This window comes from Haliotis rufescens, unplaced genomic scaffold (genome assembly GCF_023055435.1).
Source record: "Haliotis rufescens isolate VD_foot unplaced genomic scaffold, xgHalRufe1.0.p SCAF_88, whole genome shotgun sequence".
Taxonomy (NCBI): domain Eukaryota; kingdom Metazoa; phylum Mollusca; class Gastropoda; order Lepetellida; family Haliotidae; genus Haliotis; species Haliotis rufescens.
The window spans coordinates 343,916-368,461 of record NW_025964381.1 but is presented as its reverse complement, the minus strand read 5'-3'; the positions used below and the strand labels follow the sequence as shown (position 1 = coordinate 368,461).

General features: G+C 42.1%; 1 protein-coding gene across 2 annotated transcripts in view; it reads left to right on the top strand.

The window, feature by feature from the left end:
* Positions 1-2,221: 2,221 nt before the first annotated feature.
* Positions 2,222-24,546, top strand: part of LOC124114577 (TSC22 domain family protein 3-like) — an 83,739-nt gene continuing 61,414 nt past the window's right edge. Inside the window, exon 1 of one of the 2 annotated variants that reach the window (XM_046475201.2) lies at positions 2,222-3,947. In XM_046475201.2, coding sequence (XP_046331157.1) covers positions 2,539-3,947 — 1,409 coding nt within the window. In that variant the 5' untranslated portion in view covers positions 2,222-2,538. The remainder of the gene's footprint in view (positions 3,948-24,546) is intronic. The other variant, XM_046475202.2, reaches the window with a different exon arrangement.

Genomic DNA, 24,546 nt, shown 5'->3' with positions numbered 1-24,546 from the left:
TTGTAGCCACCATCAAACATGGCTGTATAGACTTTCTTTAACCCCGGCAGTTAAATTAGCATCGCTGAAACAATTCAATCATTAAGGTGTCCGCCAGTCCGCGGTCTTCCCCAACAGTCTCCATTTTATAACATCATGTCGATAATATATCACATGGCTTAAACAAACAAACAAACAAACAAACAAACAAACAAACAAAATGGACTCCACCGCACCCCAAATTTCTATAAATAATTGAAACATTGTTCCCAAATGTTCTGAAATCGTGACTGTTTCTTGGTGTTTTTTTATGCAGTTGGAACACGCCAAGGAAGAGAAAAAAATACATATTTCGGATTTTTTTAATACTTTTAAAATTCGTACAGGAAACAGGGGCAGCTTCAAAGACAATGGTATGTGAGGTACTTCAAATCCATAATTGGTGCCTCGATTACAGAGTATTTAGAGTGTATTGATGATATGCACCCCAAGCTTCCTTTCAAGGATTTACGGTATCTGGAAATGAATGCCCCCTCCTACTAGTGTACGTATTATTTCTGACATCCGTTTTCACGAAATACGCGGCTTGACAACAGAGAAAAAAAATCTTGCATTCCATTTTGTGCGTTACATGTGTAGCATTTGTTCGGGGACAGTATTACATTTTGTTGAAGTGCTGACACTCCAAATTGCGTACATTCTCAGAGATGCAACAAATTCTATACAACATATTGAGCCATCTAGTCTTTTAAATGAAAATAGTTTACACAAAATGCAGTTGTTAAATTATCTTCATTAAATAATATTAAAAAAACAGCATAGATACTGAAACTGCAGTTATCGAGACTTGCTACCTGTTATAGACTTGCATGGGCTGTATTGGATATTTTTGTTTCAATGTTTGTATGACAGACTAAGCCGTTCCGTGTGAGCGGGACTGCTGTTTATTTAGTATGTCGCACAAACAACAATGAACATGTGTTTGTTATGAAAGTACGCTTCGATGCGTGGAATAATACCCCAGTGAAAGTGATGATTGGAATTGGTCCTCACCAACCCTTGCTTGACATAACGGGATCGGGTGGTCAGGCTCGCTGACTTGGTTTGATGCACGTTATCATATCCCAATTGCGTGGATCGATGCTCATACTGTCAATCACTAGATTATCTGCTCCAAACTCGATTATTTACAGACCGCCGTCATTTAGCTTGAACTCTGCTGAGTGCGACGTTAAAAAAAACAAAAACAAAACAAAACACAATTACAGTAAACTACGGTTATAACGAACTCAAAGGGACTATTAATTTTAGTTCGTTATAACCGTAATTCGTTATAAGCATATATACAGCATAACTACAGCATATAGTCGGGACTAAAAAGTTAGTTCGTTATATCCGTTAGTTCGTTATAAGCGTGTTCGTTATAACCGTAGTTTAGTTTATGTAGTAATTGTCCATAATATGTGTCACTGTGATTAATTACACCAGCTGCCAGAATGTTCCCCAGATACTTTAAATATTATTATTTATTGAAAAAATAATTTTCTGCGAACATAATTATGAATATTCACAACATGTTATCTGAGACAATCGACACCCGCAATAGCCGGAGTCTTTCCGGTTATTAAACACAGAACTTAATGGCTGTTGGCGCGCCATTGTATAATTCAGAAAAAGCTAACTCGCTTTGAGAACAAAGATCAAGTGTGTGTAAAAGGAAACTCATTCAATGAAATTTTTTTTATACAAATGTTGAATTATTTTTCATTATGATGGCCCCACCCTCTTCAATGAATGGCGTTTTCTTTTGGACTTTGTTCGTCTGGTTACTTGTGTCCGCTCCGCTAGATTCCAGAGCGCAATGATTGTGTATGGCACCGTGCCCGCTTTTGTTTCAGTCTGTGTTAAATTTTATTTATAAAATGAAATAATTGTTAACTTTAACGAAACTTGAATGAGCACACACTTGTGCGTTATATTGGTACATTTGTAAAAAACTCAGTCTTGGATACATGCTCCGTCAGTAATGACTTACAACTGAGTGTTTGTTTTATCAATATTTTTTACGAATGAACTCGTGCAATAACATCACGTGCTATGTTCTTTGTTACATCAGTTTTGTGACTATGCAGTCGGGTTATGATTAATGTCCGACTATCCCGTGGATGAGTTTATTCCATTAACTGTGGTGAATTTGAAGTCACGTTAAACGACAGTCTAGTTTGTCCGATGACTTCATTGAAGGTGGGAGGTCATGAGACAAGTGACCTCGTGGGGTCACTGCGAGTGGGTCATGACGTCGTTTCCTTCCCGTCATGCAATGCCTGTAATGTCCGCCATTATCGCCGACTGACAGTGATATTTAGGTATAAGCTTACTTGTTTTGTGAATTGCATTGTTTTGAAAGGCATTATTGGAATCAAAATGTAATGTATGCCTCGGGAAGTGGTATATGACTCTTACGGAGTTGACTATGTGTGCCTGATTGAACCATGTCGCTCAAGAGAGCCCCTGTTTTGATTGTACGTGTTTGCTGCTAGACTCACGAGTCCGAGCAAAATGGCTGACACAAGGGTTTGTGACGATCCCAGTTTGCCAAAGAAAAAGAGCACGTTCAAAATAACAAGTGTCACTAAACCTACTCGTGGTGGAAGCGGTGAGTTACAAAATGACGCCGATGGAGACATGGATAGTATGGATGATCTGGACGAGAGTCATACGGAAGACTTCAGCTCAGAAATACTTGACAGCTCCAAAGCCACTGACATAGAACAGGATGCTGTGCTTACTCCAGAAGAGATTTTCAAACCAGCAGATGCCCAGTCTAGGTTCAGGGTAGTTAAAATAGAAACTAAAGAGCCATTTCGTCGTGGTAGATGGCTGTGTCATGACTTTTTAGACACACAACCAGCTTCGGAAAAGTCAGAGGTAAAACATGCTGATGAAATACACGTTCATTCTGGTACAAATAGTGCCAATAGTTCCATGCATTATGTGCATGGGGTGGATGATCCTTCAAGGAACCCCCTCGCTGCTGGTGCCTTGGGAACTGTACAGCATCTCTCTGATGCTAGATCTGCTAGTTTTTCTCCAAATCCAGGTGAAACATTTAAACCAATCCATCCAGCCCCCCAAGCTAGTCAAGCCCCTGCTATGCCAGTAACCGCTATTCCACCACAACGAAAAACTTCTGGTGTTGATACAATGATACAAAATCAGAACCAAACCATAAATGCTGGACAGCAGATAGGTACAACTATCCAACAAGGAAATCCTCAAATGCAACAGCCCATGCACATACCCGTCGCTTCACACCCAAACATACAGCAAGTGCCCCAAGCTCAAACAAGTACAGCACCAAGCATACCACAAACAGTAATGGCTACAAACGTACAACCCTCAATGCACGTACATCAGAGCATGGGGCAGAGTGTAAATGTGCACGGCCAGGCAGGGAACGTGGGTGCAGGACAAGGTGGTAAGCAGCTACCCCCTAACCATATTGGCCAGGGTGTTATGCAACCACAATCAATAGACCCTCACACACCACAAAGCCAGAACTTCCCCGCGATGACATCAATGTCCATTGATCAGATGTCGCAGGGCCAAGTTTCCCAGAATCAACTGGCCCAGCAACATTATGGACAGGTAAATCAGACTGGAAGTCACAGTATTAATGTCAGTGCTTCTCAGCAGAACCACGTTTCAAATCCAGATAATCAACCTGACAGTGTACATTCTCAGGTCCCCGATAGTGGCCAGGGGGGGCATCAGCAAGTGACGCATGGACAGGATGTTAACGCTTTATCACGGCCAGGGTCCATTTCCTTAACGAATGACCATGATTCGAACAAGGACCTTATGAGGGATGTGGGAAATGATTCGTCGGGACCACAGGCTCTTCTGAGTCCCCTTGCTGCAGCAGTTAGTGGCATGTCGCAGCCAGCTGACGAGATCAAGGATGATAGGTATGTACTGGGAATTATGTGTTCAAAGCGTTGCAATATGTTTTGTATCCAATCAAGAATACAACATTACCAAAAGCGGGGACACCGTAGTGATTACAGTTGTGTACAGGTGCTCAGTGTCACTATACAACTGGGGGCACGGGTGGCCCAGTCATCTAAGGCGCTGCGATTCGCTGTGCAGAGTTGCGTCCCTTGGGCGCGCCAGAAACCTATGATTGTGGGTTCGAATCCCGGTTCGCCCCAACTATGTTTCTAGGTTTGTCAGCACCATACCCGTGCTTGTGGGTTTCACCGAAGTGGTAAACGTCTGAGACCTGCATCACTTAGGGCTTTCCTCCCACATTAAGCTGACACGCCGCGATATAACTGGAATACTGTTAGAAGCGGCGTTAAACCCAACTCACTCACTCACTCACTATACAACTATATGGATTTGAAACAACACAGAATCCAATATGTTGGTTGATATTGCCATATTGGTCATGACATGTCTATGTCTATTATGATGATTATTTATATTTCTTTTCCCCTCTTAAAAACTGAGCATAATAAATGCCAGTTCAATATACAGAAACATACAGAGCCACACACTTCAAGTGGGATAGGGTCTAATAAAAAAAATCTTGTGGTTCCGATTACCTGACTGACCCTATGTAATGCTTCCGCCACTAATGTTATTTTCACTTTTAATTAACTTGATTAACATTCGATTGACACCGTTTTCCCAATCGCCAGTTTCCTGATTACAATGGAACTCGTCTCGTCGCACTTCTTGTCTGTGTCAATGAACATTTTGATAGCTCCATAAAGTGATGCAAGGATTCTGACACCTAAATGATTGTACTGTGTGCGGTGCATCGAATCGAGTTTATGAACTCTCGACATATGTAGACCGTACCGCTGATAACATCCTGCCAAGTACAATGAACTACTTCCCATCTCCACACAGAAAAAACATGATCGTTCCACCGAAAGTTGTGAGCGAAAACAATGACAGTTGAGTTGGACTTGATAATAGTGATGGTGGACACGGTTCCCTGTGGATGGACGCAGATCATGCAGATGAAGACATGGAGAAACCATCTTTGTACAAAATAAGATACACATGTAAGATAATTCAACACTGATAAAAACTTTATGAAATACAATTATCATGATTATAAGATACAAATTTCAGAAAACAAATTTTATTACTTCAAATGATTTGTTCTGTCACTTGAAGCTTGAGACACAATACAAATGGAGACACTTACCTGACACTTAAAATGTGAATTTTAGTTTTTTTTAAATATATTTTATTTTTTCAAAAGACACAGTATGTCATGACATGATGCAGCGCATGATTTGACACAGCAAAGCATTCAGTTTAGCAATTTTAGTGGTCTTCTTGGAAAGATAAATCAAATTTGTTTAAAAGTTAAAAAAATAAATCCCATCCTACAAACCTACCTACCCTATTTAAGAATTGCTGTAATCGGAACCACAACATATTTTTTGTGTCTATGTAACATGGTACTTATGTCATATGAGAATAATTGCGTTTGTACTCGATAACCATTTTAATACAATAAGTGCACGCCAGATAACTATGGTTGTGGGTTCGAATCCCGCTTCGTCCCCATAGTATTTCTAGGTTTGCCAGCACCATATCTGCATCACTTCAGCCTTCCTTCTACTGTAACGGGACATGCTTTGATATAACTGGAATACTGTTCAAAGCAGCGTTTAACCCAAATCACAAATACACAATGTTATTACCCACACGTATAAGCATGTTGGTTTTGAACACAGGGCTAATTGTACTCTTGTGCCAAGCCCCAGTTGTGTTATAGGGCCTTTGGTCACTGGAAGTATCCCAGTGTTCTGTGAGACGACTCACTAGATCTACCCACCTGCCTACTGACTGACCCTAATCCTTGATCCTTGTGTCAAGTCATGGTAATCACTACCAGGGGTATTTGACACACCCTTTTGGGTCCGCAACATTCATCACCCTGCTTAACCAGATACAAGGAAATGGATTTAATGGGTTAATGGGTTAAGTGTATCAGTGATAATTGTTTGGGATGGGATTTGACCTTTCACTTGATGCTTTTTTTGGCCCATTTTTTTTCCTGATTGTCTCTCATGTATTATTATGTTGTGCATGTTACATTTTGATAAAAATAATGTGGTTCCGATTATGCTTATTTCCAAACAGGGCGAAGAGTGCTGCAGGGTTAGACAAAAACTCGGGAGCATTACTAGCCCAAGACTGAATAATACACCCTTGTAATGTTAAACCTATGGGGAAATTGGGAAGACGTTCGTTCTTGCCCACAAGAATTTGCATCAGCCCTGAGCTAGTGGGCTTGTGTTACGTTCAAATCCTGGTGTTGCTTTTATTTGGAAACCCTGAAATTATGCTTCAGAACTGCTGTCAATGGGGCAGTGTTTGGTGTATTTGTAATGTGCATTCTTTGTTTATGAAAGTGACTATCACAGCAAAGGTGAAGGTCAGTAACTTAATCGGAACCACATCATATTTATTTAGGCCTTATGTTGTGTGGTCGCAGCCCTAAAGGAATCAGACTTAACTTTCACATTTGATCCAGCCTCACGTGTTATTGTCGTTAGTGTATTGACTTCATAAAATTGATTTCACTTCATTAATGAAAACACAACTTTATGAATGATGAACATTATATATTTTGACCGATGATACTTGAAAGATTATCTTTTGTTTGTTAGATGATACCTCTGCAGTGCTTGAGACTAACCAAAATATGTCAGTAGTCCAAAGGACAAGCACCAAAGGTTCTACTGGTCCTGTTTGATCTCTACTAGACACAATGGTGCTTAGAGTTTAGACTTGATCTGTAGCTGATTTCAAAAGTCGGACAAACTTAAGTACTTTGTTCATCCCAAAAAACTAACTAGACCATCGGACCATCATTTATTTTATTTTACTGGCCCTTAAGAAGACTCAGTGTGAGTGTCGAGCACTGCTCCGTATTACGCTTGTCATACCTGTTTATGGATGTACAGGAAATAAGATTCCTTTAGGGGCTGCCACACCTAAGTCATTCATCCTGCTCTTAAATAGAACTTATTTAGATATCATATAGATGTCACCATAGAATTGTTTATTGCCAGACCTTCGCAGTTGCCTTGTTTGCTTCTGTCTTCATCATCATGTAGCTGTGAGCTGATTTCCTTTGTTTTCCATCACGTCTTACCATGCTTACTCCAAGGTTGTATTTAGTTTCATTTAGTTACCAGATTTACTGCTGACCATTGTAGCGTGTTCTTATAAGTGTAAGCAAGGGTGACTGGAGTTCAGTTGTTATGGTTACAGGGAGAAAGGGGGTAAATTGAAACTGTTAACATTATCATAAGTGAGGATATCATTTTGTAAATGTCTGTGATTATACAAATACTTTTTGTTTTCTTCATATTCTTAATGGTTCAATGATATGGTTTCAGTCAAACATACCATATTGTATAGTTTCACGTTTGTTGACCTGCCATTACTGAATATGATTGAATTATTTCTACAAGTGACATGGTAGGCTCAATCATAAACAAGAAAGTTATCGGGTCTATTTAAATGTGAAGAGAAAACAATACCAGGGGGCAGTCCTCAGTAACTTTGGAGTTGCTGTCAAAGGGAGACAACTCTGATTAAGCCACCTCTCCCTTTCTCTCCATGTCAATGAAGAGGGCATGACTGAATGATGTACGCATTCATTTCTGGCTTTATTCAGATTATTGAGGAAACACATACTTTTATCCTCTGCTTCTCTGCAACCTGGTAAGTGCAGAATGAAAATAAAAGTGAAAGGCTTTTGTTGGTAAGATGCAGGAAAATATCATGAGTGAAAATTGATATCCGACAGATTGACTCAGCTCAATTAGTCCATTAGTGGCAACACAGTTTTTCCAGTCTTGGATTCATCCGTCCTGTATTTACATCTTAGCCTTCACAAGTGTTCCAATGTCTGAAATAGGCTTGTCCTGGGGTCCTTGATTTTTTTCCTGCTATTTCTAAATCCAGTGACTCCCTAAATCTTCAACATTTTACAGAAGAGATATGGCAAGGACCTCTAGACTTAATTGTGTTTAATTTTGGAACACTGTTACCATGGTTATTGTTAGGTAACTTTACATCAGCCCAGGACTGCCCCATTTTAATGTCAGGATAACATTGCAGCATTCAGCCCTGGCAAAAGGAAGCATGCTTGTTAAAATTTAAAGTACGGCAGGTATTGGCAAATCAATGTGTTCGTAACATGCTTAAAGGTTATCTTATTCAATTACGCACATAGAAAGGGAATTTGTCTGAAGCTCATGTTCAAAGACCTGCATGATTTGCTGCAGGAGAATCTATCTGAAAGGCTGGTTGCATTTAGGTTTCAGGACCAACTACATGGCTTTCGGCAACCAAACATATTTGACTTTAATTGCAGTTGCTGTGCTGATTTTCCATCAAGTCAATGTTAACATCAAATGGATCACAGGTTATCCTGAAATAGAATTTGAATTGCATTACACTTGAGTAAGGGTTGATTTTATCTGGAGACATTTTGTTTTATACGAGATTCCCTAGAAAACAAAATGTTTGGATGAGATCTGACATTTGGTTGTGGCGTACAACGTTGACGGTTATGGCTGATGGCAACTCTGTAGAGGATCAGTTTTGTGGACTGGTGAACATAAATATTCAATTCTAGTCCAGGTTGTAAGATGAGAAACCCAACATTCGCTTGTGGTGGCCTGTTAGAGGCTCCAGCAGTGTTGCTTGTGCCTAGAGTCATCAGTCAAGAAGGGACCTGTGGAGATCCGGGGTACAATAGGTCTTCAACAACCCATGCTTGCCGTAAAAGGCGACTATGCTTGTCGTATGAGGTGACTAACGCGATCAGTTGGTCACACTCGCTGACTTGGTTGATGCATGTCATCGATCCCAATTGCGTGGATCGATGTTCATGATGTCAATCACTGGATTGTCTGGTCCAGACTCGATCATTTACAGACCGCCGTCATATAGCTGGAATACTGCTGAGTTCGGCCTTAAACAACAAACAATCAAACAAACAAACAAACAGTCAAGGAGGAGTCTGTTCCAGCCAGCAGTGCATCCCAGCAGTATAGCCTGTGCATCATCTGCTGCAATATGATCTAAGTGGGACACGTCAATACCATCAGTCCTTGGTTTCATATTCAAGCAAAATGAATTCTGCATAAGTCAGCAGGATTTCGTTGGACTTGTGGCTCTTTTTGAAAACAGACTTTTTAGAAATATTAGTTTCTATTCCTGGTGCCCGAACCGCTCATGTAGAAATCATCTTCTAAAATCAAATCTTGTGATGTTTACTGTATGAAATACGAGTGTTTGGCATTACCAGTATATCAGGAAGCTTGTTTTTTCAGTCATTGATAACCGCTCGCTAGACACGCCAAAGACCCAGGTTCGATTCCGGACAGGGGTACAATGTGTGAAGCCCATTTCTGGTGTCCCCCGCCGTGACATTGCTGGAATATTGCTAAAAGCGGCGTAAAACTATACTCACTCATTCACTCACTCTTTCAATGATATGTATCAAGATATTATTTCAATGGGTCGGTTGATTTCAATATCAGTTTTGATAATGTGTTGAGTTGTTGATACCAAATACCTTCAAAATACCTTAATAATGTTCTGTAATATGAAATTGCAAAGTGGTTTGATTCTCGGGGAGATCATTGTCAGTTCATAGTTACCTCCCTAAGGTGCAGACCGCCTCTGTGGTCCAGTGGTAGAGCGTCCGCCCGGAGAGCGGAAGGTCCGGAGTTCGATCCCCGGCCACGTCATACCAAAAGACGTTAAAAGATGGTACTTGTTGTTACCCTGTCTGGCGCTCAGCATAAAGGGGCTAACACAAGGACTGGTCGGCTCGAAGTCAGTATACTGTGTCTGAGTGGGGTATTCATGTAAAACTGTGGCATGGTATCTCAGTGAGCTAGCACTATAAATCGGCATCAGTCCGGACTAGTACAAGCAGCCACACACACACATGCATGCACGTCGCTATAAAAGTGCAATAATCTTGGATGGAACGTTAAGGTGCATTCACAGAGTTAGTTGCATTTCCACCAACCACGATGGGAGAACTTCCCCTCCATAGCGACAGTCACACTTCCACATGGAAAGTAAACTGTCTGGTCCGGACTCGGTTATTTACTGGCTGGTGTCATATAACTGACATATAAACATCTTCACATCTATGAATCAATATTTGGAGAATTAGCTTATTTTGATTTCAGTCTGTTTGATGACATGTTTGCAATGAAGTATGAAAGGCAAGGGTTCTCATCATAACCTTAAACTTAAAAGTTTGAATAACTAGCGCCTGGGACTATAGAACCAGAGCTAATCACTATCCTTGCTCAGTGTGATAAGCCGCTGAGATGTATGTAGTAAATCGGTGTACTTGTGGGAATCATTTTTTATTGTTCCAGACAAAGAAAGAAATTGTTCTCGGGTTATACATGCTGTTCAGACGATAGCAATAACTAGCTAGTAAGTCGATGCTCAACTTCAATTTCTACTGTTTTCTTTTCCTAACTTCGCAGTATTTTAGAAATTGACAAATGTTTTTATTGGGCTGAAATAAACGCATTTCCTCATAGTTCTAAAAAAATCAAAGTCTGTACAGTAAACTTACAGGAAACAGTAAATAACAGAAAAAATGACGCAGTAGTTGTTGCCACCGCCCAGGACACGTCTCAGCATGGTGTAGTCTCGGGATCAGTCAGTCACGTGGTGTATTGTTCGACTGTTGGAAGATAACCGCGTTTGTATTGAGGATATACGCTGTTTATCTTTCACTATCTGTCATTTTCCCATATCTGCTGATGTGTACATGGTATATGGCATGTGTGAAGTGTTGGGATACAACAGATATGTTACTTGTTCGTACAGATTGCTGGTAAACATTGTGATGTTGGTGCAGCAGTCCACACTGTAGGCAAAATAAAATTAAATTCTGCGGCCAAGTTTTGAAAATTCTGTAATCAAATTTTGATAATTCTGCAAACTTTTTAGCTTGGTTTTTCGTTAATTTCATAGTTTTGCACATATTTGACTAGAGGCAGGGATGGGGGGGGGAGAAGGAAGCCTGCTTACATCTTTGAGATACTTTCTCATTGAATTCTTGGTTTCCAGTAACACCTCAACCTGATTCACTTGTGTCCCTGACAGTGTAAGGACCTGTGTGACTGGTCATGGTACATGTTAAAGAGTAAAAATTAGGATGTTAACTCATGGTCATTGGAAATTGTTGACTGGAGCATGATCTATGATAATACATTTTATATTAGCAGACCGAGTCAGTTATAAATGCCTTGAATGAGGCTGGCAAGGACTGGGTCAATCCAAAACGACGCCCCTTTAAATAAGGTCAGAGATATGGGTCATGCAGTCAGTATCTGGTGAGTGAGTGGGTTTCAGTGACGGTCGTCGTGACTGATGGGTTGTTAGGTACATTGATTTTGTGGGGACAGTTTGGTTGACAGTCAGTCAGTGTCCTGGAAGATGAACTGATCCGAAGCCAGGTGTAGGACAGGCAAGGGAACTATGTCTAGCATCAGCACGTCGGTAGACAAACACGGCATTGTAGGTGGGAGGTCAAGGTCGCGGGTGAAGCTTTTTGACAATCGGAGTTGGGACTAATTGGGCATGAAACGATTTTGACTCAAGTATGACAGGTGTTCTTTGATATGTCAAAGTAGAAACTCATACTTGTCATTTATGATATCTGGTGTTAGAAGTTAAGGTGTGTGTGTGTGTGTGGGGGGGGCCCTTGAGGTATGCTGCTGTGATATTTGAATCTACTGCCTCAGATTCTTTCTGTGGCACCTCCGATCATGGGTTGGGCCTAGTTCGCCACCATTAAACTGTATTCTTAGGTTTCACCAAAGTGGTAAACGACATGCGTGATATCACCTCAGGCTTTCCTCGCATATTAAGAGGTGAGGTGAAATTTGGTTTAATGTCGCGTCCAAGATTATTGCACTTATATAGCAACGTGCATGCACGTGTGTGTGTGTGCGGCTGCTTGTACTAGACCGGACTGTTGCCGATTTATAGTGCTAGCCCACTGAGATACCATGCCGCAGTTTAACATGAATACCCCACTCAGACACAGTATACTGACTCAGAGCCGACCAGTCCTTGTTTTAGCCCCTTAATGCAGAGTGCCAGACAGGGTAAGAACAAGTACCATCTTTTAACGTCTTTTGGTATGACGCGGCCGGGGATCAAACCCTGGACCTTCCGCTCTCCGGGCGGACGCTCTACCACTAGACCAAGGAGGCGGTCCTCGCATATTAAGATGACACATCATCATATTTAAGAGGCATTAATCCCAACTCACTCACTCAGCTTAAACAAGAAACATGACACTACTTTGAACAATGTTTCATGATGTCCCAGTGTGTCAGTGGAGGACGGAAGCCTGAATTGATGCAGGTCTTAAACATCTACTACTTGATGACTATAAACCATAACTCACTCACTCACTCACTTGATGAAACACACCAGTGAAGATCCAGGATAGATTAGGTCTTCAGCAACCCATGCTTCCCTGTAAGAGGTGACTGACGGGATCGGGTGGTCAGGCTCAATTATGTACAGACCGCTGGAATATTGCTGAGTGAAACGTTAAACAACGATCAAACAAACAAACTTGATGGAACCTACCAGCCCCTGTATGGCCCAGACAAACCGTGGATCGTTGCTGGAATACTACTGAAACTCAACCCACTCCTGGTGACCATTACGTGTACATGCCAGAGTGAATTCAAGTGTTTCCTTTATTGCTGTTTTATATCATGCTGTGTAATATGTAATATTGATGAGAAGAATGCTTCATTTTAATTTAACTAGTCAGCCAGTGACAAAATCTATTAGTCATTGGACAAAAACAGATGTGACAGTTAATATCTCTTTGATGCATCTTGCAGTGACAATATTTATTAGATAGTAAAAAAATTATTTGGTACAAAAGGCAGATGTGACAGTTAATAGAATGACTTTGAGGATGTTTTGTGGGATACCTCCTTCAGTGTTGTTCCATGTTGTTATGGGATTTGTAAGGCTGCAATGTCTTTTGTAGGCAGTCAGCGTTTTGAACTTTTATTACTCAGGAAATAGCACGTAGGACATCGAAAAAAAGTGAAGTCTGAAGAGTCAAAGAAGTTTTTGACAGTATTTACAAAGAACTACATGTGTGCAGTTTATCTGGCAGTATTGGGTGAATGAAAGTCTCCAGGGGTTGTTAACTTAGCTAAGTGTTAACACAATAGACCACGGGGGCACCTGCATGCAGGCAGGCAGGCTAGGAGCACATTAATCATGCACCGTGTGTATAGGTAGTTCAAGTCTGCTAACAGTAGGTCAACACGCTGATCAATAATGGACTAAATTATTATCAAATATTAACACTGGAGATGACATCTTGAAGATTCGTTTGTGGAACTTGTGAAGAGTGTATTCATCATGATCTTAATAATAAAAAAGCCTGTCTGCTAGGTAAACTGGTGCTGGCTGTATAATCTGCTTGGTGGGCTAAGTCAACAGACTCATGCTGTGTGGACAGACTGCCTTGTGGCGCGTGGTGGAGTGAAAGAGGGGAAGAAGTCGATTTATTCGGAACTTGAGGGTGGACCCGAGTTGTGGGGTGTTGGTTCCTGCTAACTTGTGGCATCACTTTCAGTAGATGTAGACTAAGGACCCTTGTTAGCTTAACTTGGTAGAGTGACACCCATGTTAAGAATTGTTTGTTTGTACCAAACTCAGCAATATTCCAGCTGTATGATGGCGCTCTGTAAATCCTTTAGTCTGGACCAGACAATCCAGTGATTGATATCATGAGCATTGATCCATATAATTAGGATCTGATGATATGCATAAACCAAGTCAGCGAGCCTGGGCAATATATTACCCAGAATCCCCAGAGGTTTTGTGTTCCAGCCTACTGTCTGAAGTTGCCGACACAAAGCTTATTGGTTTGATTGTAGAAACGCCGATGAATTTCAATCAATGTTGATCAGTTTTAGACTTTTCTTGTACAACATGGACTATACATGTTCTGACCCTGCAGTTTACTAAATAGAACAAAACAAAGAAATGTTTGACAATTTTTTTAGAAAAAAACCTTTTTTTCACCATTACCCTATCTATGGATTAGAAAATAGTATACACCAAGAAATAAAAAACACCTTATTTTGCCCAAGGGAAGTAACTCATGTGTTCCATTCAGAACATCTGTGGCCCTGTTGGTGATATTCTTCTGTTAGCCCCAAACCAAACTGTTGTCATATAATGGTTCAATTCAATTTGGGTCAGAAATAATTTTTTTATCATGTAAATTGAAATCAAAAGAAGAAAATCTGCTTGACAAACAAATTTCTGATCTGATGTCCAGAAAGCAGATATAGCACTATCTGTGAGTTCCGCCACTTCCTCTGACGACCAAGTCTTGTGAACTATTTAGTCCAGTTTGCTCAGCTATGACAGTTAATACTGTATGATACTTAATAATACTACAATGCTTCTCATAAGAGGCGAATAACGGGATCGGCTGGTCAGCCTTGCTGACTTGGTAGATGCATGTCATCGTATCCCAATTGTGTAAATAGATGTTCATGATATCAATAACTGGATTTTCTGGTCCAGACCAGACTCGATTATTTGCAGACCACCTTCATATAGCTGGTATATTGCTGAGTGCGGCGTTAAACAACAAAGAAACAAAACAAACAAATAATACTAAAAACCATTGAAGAAGATGCCAGGAGACAATTCTGGGAAAGAAGTGTCAGGAGTTTTTGCACAGACTGGTGTCTTAATGCCCTGATGACGTAGATCGGTGCTCGTAATATCAGTCACTGTTTTAAGAGGCCCTCATCATTTAATTGGAATAGTGCTGAGTGCGGCATTATACAACAAGCACATTCAGAAAATATTGGCCTTACAGTTACGCCAGTAATACTTTGGCCCTAGTTTTCAGTACCTGTACTGCACTCACTTCCTGAACCATGTGTGTCTACGTCTGTCATCTCAAGTAGACTGTGATCAGTCTGCAACTTGAGCCACTAGTTCTCAGTCCGCAACTTGAGCCACTAGTTCTCAGTCCGAAACTTGAGCCACTAGTTCTCAGTCCGAAACTTGAGCCACTAGTTCTCAGTCCGCAACTTGAGCCACTAGTTCTCAGTCCGCAACTTGAGCCACTAGTTCTCAGTCCGCAACTTGAGCCACTAGTTCTCAGTCCGCAACTTGAGCCACTAGTTCTCAGTCCGCAACTTGAGCCACTAGTCCTCAGTCCGCAACCTGAGCCACTAGTTCTCAGTCCGCAACTTGAGCCACTAGTTCTCAGTCCGCAACTTGAGCCGCTAGTTCCCAGTCCGCAACTTGAGCCACTTGTTCTCAGTCCGCAACTTGAGCCACTAGTTCTCAGTCCTCAACTTGAGCCACTAGTTCTCAGTCCGCAACTTGAGCCACTAGTTCTCAGTCCGCAACTTGTGCCACTAGTTCTCAGTCCTCAACTTGAGCCACTAGTTCTCAGTCCGAAGCCAGTGTCAAGTGACTTTCCTTTGGCAGCTTGAAACCAGCAGTGACAGCTCTTGTGTTGGAAGACTGCAGAGCTCCAGATAACTATCTGAGCAATTGAGTTTTTACTCAAAGGTTTCTATTTTAATTGGGTTATTACATTTTTCATTGGGCTACCAATATTTTTTCACTCATCTATTCATCACTCTATTGGGTTTTTTCCAAAATAAGTAAACATTTTGGGATTTCAAAAAAATATATTAATGTTTTAGATGTATATAATGGTTGTAACGGTGATTATTATAACAGTAATTGTGTTTCGGAAATGAGCTCCATTGCACGCATGCTGAAATTTGAGTTTTTCATTTCATGCATGTGTTTCTGTAAGCAAGATAATTGAAAGTTATTGGGTTTTGAATATTTTTGGGGAGTATTTTACGCAGATATGCTGCTTATCTGTAGCTCTGAGACTGGTAGACTTTGGCCGGCCCAAGGTGAGACATATTCACACACTCACTGCAAGTATTTTGGAATTGAACTTCCTGTATGTGTGTCAGTCCAGAAAACAAGTTCCGATGTCTTACCATGCTAACAACCATGACATATCCATCATGCTGCACAGCAACCTGGTCATGTGACGTCTCAAGTGCACAGTTGCCTCCCTTAGTACCAGGATCCGCTGATAGAGGTTTCGCATCTCAGCTACGTATGACACCCCTGCTCTTGGGACTAGACTGATGTCACCATTGGCTTCGGTCCCACATTATGGGAGGTCGAGGTTTCGAATCTCAACTTCATATGACACCCCTGCTCTTGGGACTAGACTGATGTCACCATTGGCTTCGGTCCCACATTATGGGAGGTCGGGGTTTCGAATCTCAACTACGTATGACACCCCTGCTCTTGGGACTAGACTGATGTCATCATTGGCTTCAGTCCCACATTAAGAATTTGCTTTTAGTACAGTTTGCATTTTGAATGTAAAAACGGCAAAAACATATTTGAGTCAACACTAAATGAATATGCTACTCAACATATGCTAAGGACCAAAATACTCATCTTCAGTCAAAGGTTTGGTTAGCAAATAACACTAGCAGACAACAATATGAAATCAGTGGCGTCATTCAGCGCAATAATGTAACGCAACAGCCAATCAGGAAACAGTGGTCAGTTAGTGGGTGTGGCCTCTTTTTTTAAGATTTTTATGGAAACAAACAATCCAATTGCATGGTTAGCCAATCAGATCGCGTGTCATCAGTTGCCATGAATTTATAATCATATTACTAAAGTTCTCTTCAAGTTGCAATTAATTTATTTCCTCATGCCGTAATAGATTAGCATATAGTCTCTGAAATCTTTGTTACACAATAGCTCTATTTATCATCTCTAAAAATCTAACAATGATTTTCCTGATTATTAATAGAGCTGGTTAGACCATGTAGACTTGCATTTGATTGGTTTTTGTTTCACAGTATACCTGTATTCCAGAGTCAGAGCATAGGATATCCTTGCACAAGTCTCTGAAGCAATAATTATTAGTTTAAATAATAATTTCTAGACTATGTAAATAATAAGAACAAGTTGTCCCTAAAAGAGACTGGAGTCCTTACTGTCCACATATCTTGACTTGCCTATTAGGAGGATAGAATTACTACACATCCATGGACTACTTTTTAAAACGCTGTGAAATCACAGGATCCCTATGTGAAGTGCCCGGTAAAGGGGTGAAAGGGGCCCCCGGTCTTGGGGGGTGTCTGACAGGCTCACCTTTACAGCGTGACCCACATTGACACGGTTGTCTCTCAAACGCTGTTTTATCAGGTACACATGTGGTCCAGTCCACCATACATACATACAGTCATTCTCAGTGGGAAACTGGGTCAAGCTATCAGCCCTTGTGAGCCAGTCAATGGCCTTTTTTTTTCACTCAGTTGTGATGTGTCAAAAAATCATTAGCCTTCTTATTGCTGAATCAGCTTGAATTGAAGGCCTTTTTACCCTGAATGCCAGGAAATAAATTTGTGTTAAATATTTATGCTTGTTGGTGTTACAAATACAAATATGATCTAGAGATGCTTGAGTGAGTGAGTGAGTGAGTGAGTGTTGATGTTATGCAGGATAGCGACTGGTTGATTGAAACACACTTAACCGCTGACAGTTACTCCCCAATCTATATTTAACCCATGTTATGCTGTCCTGTGCGGGACCGCCTCTGTGGTGTAGTGGAAGAGTGTCTGTCCGGAGAGTGGAAGGTCCAGGGTTTGATCCCCGGCCTCGTCATAGCAAAAGACATTAAAAGATGGTTCTTGTTTTTATCCCCGCTCGGCAAAAACAAGGACTGGTCGGCTCGAGTCCACACACACACACACTCACACTCACACTCACTCTCACTCACTCACTCACTCACTCACTCACTCACTCACTCACTCACTCACTCACTCACTCACTCACTCACTCACTCACTCACTCACTCACTCACTCACTCACTCATTGCTTTATAAGTCACTATTAAGGGATGTTAAACCCCATTGCACCTCACCTCACCTTTCCCGTGTTGGTTCCAAGAAATCATTTGTCGCCAGCAACCTGTGCCTGTCGTAAGGGCTATTAAATGGATCGGATGGACAGGCTTGCTGACTTGGTTGATCGCATGTCATTGTATCCCGATTGTTGGGAGCCAGCAGATTTGTAAACCAAGCTCTTAGATATATTCTGGCCTAACAGACAACAGTTTGTTAGATGTTACGTGTGAAAATATGTCAACTATTTCATGTGGTGATGTAGAAGCACTGTTGTCCCTACAGTGTTGCATTCACTGGAAATCAAGCCTGTGAGTCACATCAGTTGTCAGAGTGCCCCCCCTTTACCCCGCTCCCCATCCCCATCCCCATCCCCCTCCCCATCCCCCTCCCTTCTCGTCCATGTGGGGCCAGGAAAAATGCATTTCACATTCCAAATGTGTACGTTATATGAGTTGGTTGTGTAGCTGATGAAAGGGGAAATGCACAAAGAATGTATTTAGATGAGAAGATGTCAGATTACTTGAGGGGATGTTATGACATGAGTTTGTTTCATGTTGGAGTTAGGAGGGACCCCGTGCTTTAAGGTGCCTTGTTCACTTTGGTGAGTGGCCTTCCCCGCATCAGATTGGGGTCAGATGCTTGTGGGTCCAAATCCCATGTTCTTCAGCACTAGGAGTCAGGGTTGTCAATCAGAAAATGAACCAATCTGAAACCCTGTTCACGGGTTTCACTTTGAGTTTCACTTTGGGTTTCACTTTGGGTTTCACTTTGGGTTTCACTCCATGTTTGGCAGTAGTATCACTGAAATACTGAACAGGACATTTCAGAAACTGCCAAACAAAATGTCAAAACCACTTTTCAATTTTCATGCAGGACGATTTGAAAATATTTGTATAAGTTTGGACACATGATGACTTACAGTGGCCCACAAATCCAAACCAATGAGTGATTAAATGTGGATTGTAGTGTGAAAGTCAAGCTGTGATAAGTGGAGTGGAGGATGATGCAACTCGACTGCCTCCCTCCTCCATGGTGACCTACAGACTGGGATTACATATTCCAACAACTACTTACATATAGTGTGGTATCCCAGACATGCCGCTGTGGCAAGTCACATGGTTGGTAGGCCGCAGTATTTAGAAACATGAGAGAGTGTGGAGTGCAGTTCCGTGTCTGGAGGCGATCCGTGTCATGGGTGTATTTGTTGGGGGGTGAGGGAGTGTGGAGTGCAGTTTGGTGTCTGTGGAGGTGATCCGTGTCATGGGTGTATTTGTTGGGGGGTATGTGTCTGGAGATGATCCGTGTCATGGATGTATTTGTTTGGGGGTGAGGGAGTGTGGAGTGCAGTTCGGTGTCTGTGGAGGTGATCCGTGTCATGGGTGTATTTGTTGGGGGGTGAGAGAGTGTGGAGTGCAGTTCCGTGTCTGTGGAGGTGATCTGTGTCATGGGTGTATTTGTTGGGGGGTGAGGGAGTGTGGAGTGTAGTTTGGTGTCAGTGGAGGTGATCCGTGTCATGGGTGTATTTGTTGGGGGGTGAGGGAGTGTGGAGTGCAGTTCGGTGTCGGCCGAGGTGATCCGTGTCATGGGTGTTGGGGAGTGTGGAGTGCAGTTCGGTGTCGGTGGAGGTGATCCGTGTCATGGGTGTATTTGTTGGGGGGTGATGGAGTGTGGAGTGCAGTTCCGTGTCTGTGGAGGTGATCCGTGTCATGGGTGTATTTGTTGGGGGGTGAGGGAGTGTGGAGTGCAGTTCCGTGTCTGTGGAGGTGATCCGTGTCATGGGTGTATTTGTTGGGGGGTGAGGGAGTGTGGAGTGCAGTTCGGTGTCTGTGAAGGTGATCCGTGTCATGGGTGTATTTGTTGGGGGGTGAGGGAGTGTGGAGTGCAGTTCGGTGTCTGTGGAGGTGATCCGTGTCATGGGTGTATTTGTTGGGGGGTGAGGGAGTGTGGAGTGCAGTTCGGTGTCTGTGGAGGTGATCCGTGTCATGGGTGTATTTGTTGGGGGGTGAGGGAGTGTGGAGTGCAGTTCGGTGTCAGGGGAGGTGATCCGTGTCATGGGTGTATTTGTTGGGGGGTGAGGGAGTGTGGAGTGCAGTTCGGTGTCTGCGGAGGTGATCCGTGTCATGGGTGTATTTGTTGGGGCATAAGGGAGTTTGAAAAAAAATATTTTTGTTTCGTAATCCTAAGCAAATCTTCACATTTTGATTATCATGAAAGAACTTGAAAAAATGGTGTCCTGAGATTTCTCTTGTAATATTTCTCATATTAGTTCACATTTTGTCTTTGAAAGGTAAATATTTCAAAGTTTTCTTTCGGTTTTCTTTTAATATGTGTACATGAGCACTGATTAAGCACCAACTGATTCTAATTCCAATTTTAAAAAATGATGACAAGCAGTGGAACCCAAACAGCATGTTGTAAATGTCTGCTGCCGAGTGGGAACTGGAGACCTCCAGTTCAAGACCTAAATGGTCTGACCCAGGCACGGCACCAGAGGATGTGGATAGTCAGACGTCTGATCAGCAGACACGCCTCACGAATGTCATACTATTTTGTCTTCTTCTTACTCTGGGGCGGTCGGGTAGCCTAGTGGTTAAAGCGCTGCTCGTCACGCCGAAGACCCGGGTTCGATTCCCGACATGGGTACAATGTGTGAAGCCCATTTCTGGTGTTCAGAGTTAGCCCCCTTTGTTACCAGGATCTGTTGTCAGAGGTTTGAATCCCAGATATTCCTGATTGTGATCACAATGGTGAAGTATATGATCCGTTTCACAGCTTTCTCTTCCACTTGATGCTCGTCACACCAAAGACCTGGGTTAGATTCCCGACATGGGTACAATGTGTGAAGCCCATTTCTGGTGTAACCCGCCGTGATATTGCTGGAATATTGCTAAAAGCGGTGTAAAACCCTACTCACTCACTCACTGTAGTTGAATAGATCAACCTTGTGTCATTGGGCACTGCTGGGATGCCATGATAGTTAATATGATGTTGCATCGTTTGTTTGCTAATTAGGGAGGGTGAGGTGGCCTAGTGGTTAAAGTGTTCACTCGTCATGCTTGAAGGCCTGGGTTTGATTTCGTTGTATGGGTATAATGTGTGAAGCCTATTTCAGCGTGCGACTCAGCAAGAAGAACTTCTCCCATATCAGATTCGAGTTTCATGACAGTGTTGAGAGGGCTCTCTTCATTTCAGGTAGACACACCAGCCCTCACAGGCACTAGTGTTATTCAATAGGGGCGGTCGGGTAGCCTAGTGGTTAAAGGGTTCGCTCGTCACGCCGAAGACCCGGGTTCGATTCCCGACATGGGTACAATGTGTGAAGCCCATTTCTGGTGTCCCCCGCCGTCATATTGCTGGAATAATGCTAAAAGCGGCGTAAAACCATACTCACTCACTCACTCACTCACTCACTCACTCATCTTACTCTGCTTCCTGCAGCTTAGCCTACTAAATCATTAAAACGGCAAGAACAAACATGGCCTGGCCACATCAAATATAAACTCAATCACTGTTTGTACAGGATCATATGAGTTTTATCTCATTTTGTCAGTGTTGTCTATGTCGACTCCATTCCTGCCACAACTACTTCCTGTGTTTTGTTGTGAGGCCGCAAGATGCCCAGTTGTCTGAAAGCAGTACAGAGTTGCTTCCCCTAGCCAGTATCTACCTTCCTCACTTCAAGTATTTTGGACTTTGTGTTTGAAGAATCTTATCAGTCCAAAAAATCAAGATCCAGTTTTTGACTTTGAAATCATATCCAGCAATGTACAGTGGCATGTGCATGTCAAATCTTGTATGAGTTGGGGCGGTCGGGTAGCCTAGTGGTTAAAGCGTTCGCTCGTCACGCTGAAGACCCGGGTTCGATTCCTGACATGGGTACAATGTGTGAAGCCCATTTCTGGTGTCCCCCGCCGTGATATTGCTGGAATATTGCTAAAAGCGGCGTAAAACCATACTCACTCACTCACTTGTATGAGTTACCTCCCTTGGTACCAGGCTCCACAAGCCCCTTCCCAGCGCACTCCCCCTTCGTTACACTCTCAGTAACATCGCTGACGGCAGTGTGGTGGCGGAATCTTGAAATCTTCCATTTTACCCCAAATGTAGTCACGTTTATATTTTTTAAACATTTTTTTTATGTCATGGCGATTTTTGAAAAGGTTTACAACTGACCAATTTTTTCTAGATGGATTTACCTTTTTGTTTGTTCGATCAGATTAGTTTGAGATTGCAGACAAACGGAAAATCAACCAACTGCCACCTTACATTTGTACTGTACCAGTTACATGATAGTTGAAATGAAACAAGTTCAAATTGACAAACAAAGAAACTAATTTTGCAGTCACAGGGTCCTTGTAATAACCCTGATGTTGGACGTTCAACATGTCAGACATTCCAGATCTGATACTACAGCAGCATACCAAACCACCCCTGGACTCCAGCACTTAGAAGGACTGAAAAGGAATGATAGACACGATAACTATAACATGTTTCCTTTATTAATAGAAACGGGGGGCACGGGTGGCCCAGTCGTCTAAGGCGTCGCGATTCGCTGTGCAGAGTTGCGTCCCTTGGGCACGCCAGAAACCTATGATTGTGGGTTCGAATCCCGGTTTGCCCCAATTATGTTTCTAGGTTTGTCAGCACCATACCCGTGCTCGTGGGTTTCACCGAAGTGGTAAACCTCTGAGACCTGCATCACTTCGGGCTTTCCTCCCACATTAAGCTGACACGCCGTGATATAACTGGAATACTGTTAAAAGCGGCGTTAAACACAACTCACTCACTCAATTATTAATAGAAACGTGAAATATTCATGGAAAACACAACTAATAATTATGTAAGTTAACAATATTTGCTATCTCCACAAGAAGATGTTTTCTGAAAAAGGTTTCATTAATTACTTTGAAAACATTTTTATTTAACTTTAGAATTTTTTTTGGAGGGGGGTGGGTGGGGGGTGGGGGGTGCTGGTTCAAGCCAAAACACAACTCTTAGGGGTTGGTCACTTTTAGTTCCACGCAGTTCATGTAAAACAGAATAAATACTAATCCCTCACTCACTCTCTGAAATCCTCCACAGACTCAATCTCGATATGCTTGTCCAGTGAAGACATGGCGACGGTACTAATGGTAACATGTCGAACAGCTCAACATACCAACATGCAGAGGGAATTTTAATGCATTTTCCCTATCATTTCAAAGTTTCTATCAAGATCCGGTATAGGTAGGAGAAATATTTGACGTGATGATTTGCAAATTTTAGGTGTGCCACTTGTTGGTCCACTTAGCGCCATTGTCCTGGAAGTTGAAAACATCCAGTAGTTGGGTGTAGCTTCCAGCCTGCCAGGGGGGTCCGTCAGGGACGGATGTGGGGGACTTGACGACGTGGAAGTCGCTTACAGGGTTTGGTTGGGCAATTGTGGGCCAGATATTTCCCATTTCTGACAGGATGCTTTCCTCGGGGTCTTGCTCGAGTTTGTCTGCGGATGGAAAATATTGTAACATGTTTGTTTTCAATTTGCGAAGGTGTATTGTATAATGGTAATGGATGCCACGAAGCGTTCTGAATGCAGTCAAGGTCAAGTTTGTTGTTGTAAATATGGGTATTGATGATTTGGGTCCAGCAGGAGATGCTGTTGACATTTCTTATTAAAAAATTATGCATATATTCTAAATTTGGTCGAGAATACCAGAAAATATAAGTTATAAGTTCAGATTGTGAAACAAAAACAACAAATAGATTTACCTGGATGTTCGGAACAAATTGTGTTCCCCACATTGTTCAACTCCTCCGTTTATAGAAAGTGGTGTACACTGTGAGGCTCGAGGTGGGGAGAGTGCGTTTGAGAGCAATGATGATAATAGGTAAAGATTTTGCCACTTGGACCAGACAAACCAGTGATTGATATTGTGAGCAATGATCAACACCATCGGGGTGCGATGACACACAATCAACCAAGTCGCCAAGATTGACCACCTGATTAGTAGTGGGATGATGCATCGTTGGATTGCATTTTCGCTTCTCAATACAAGTATTGGTCACAATCACACACTAAGTATAAAGTATCGATTCTTACCTTAAATATATTCTTCAATAAGTGTTACATCCAAACACTAATTACTCGTGAAAATAGTAGAGAAAACGTCAATATTTTCATCCATTGCGCCATACTTGACACTGCCAACTGTAAATCGTCTGTGAGCCAGGTATCTAGCATCTTGTCTATGAAAAAAATGGCGAACATCACACATAAGAATATCGGATGCGTATCGGATCGCAGTCTCCTCTTACGTCCAGCATCTAATCTGGCATACCCATGGCTGTTTTATAGCATGTGATAAGGTGAGGTGAAATGGGGTTTAACGTCGCGTCCAAGATTATTGCACTTATATAGCGACGTGCTTGTACGTGTTTGTGTTTGTGTGGCTGTTTGTACTAGTCCGGACTGATGCCGATTTATAGTGCTAGCTCACTGAGATACCATGCCGTAGTTTAACATGAA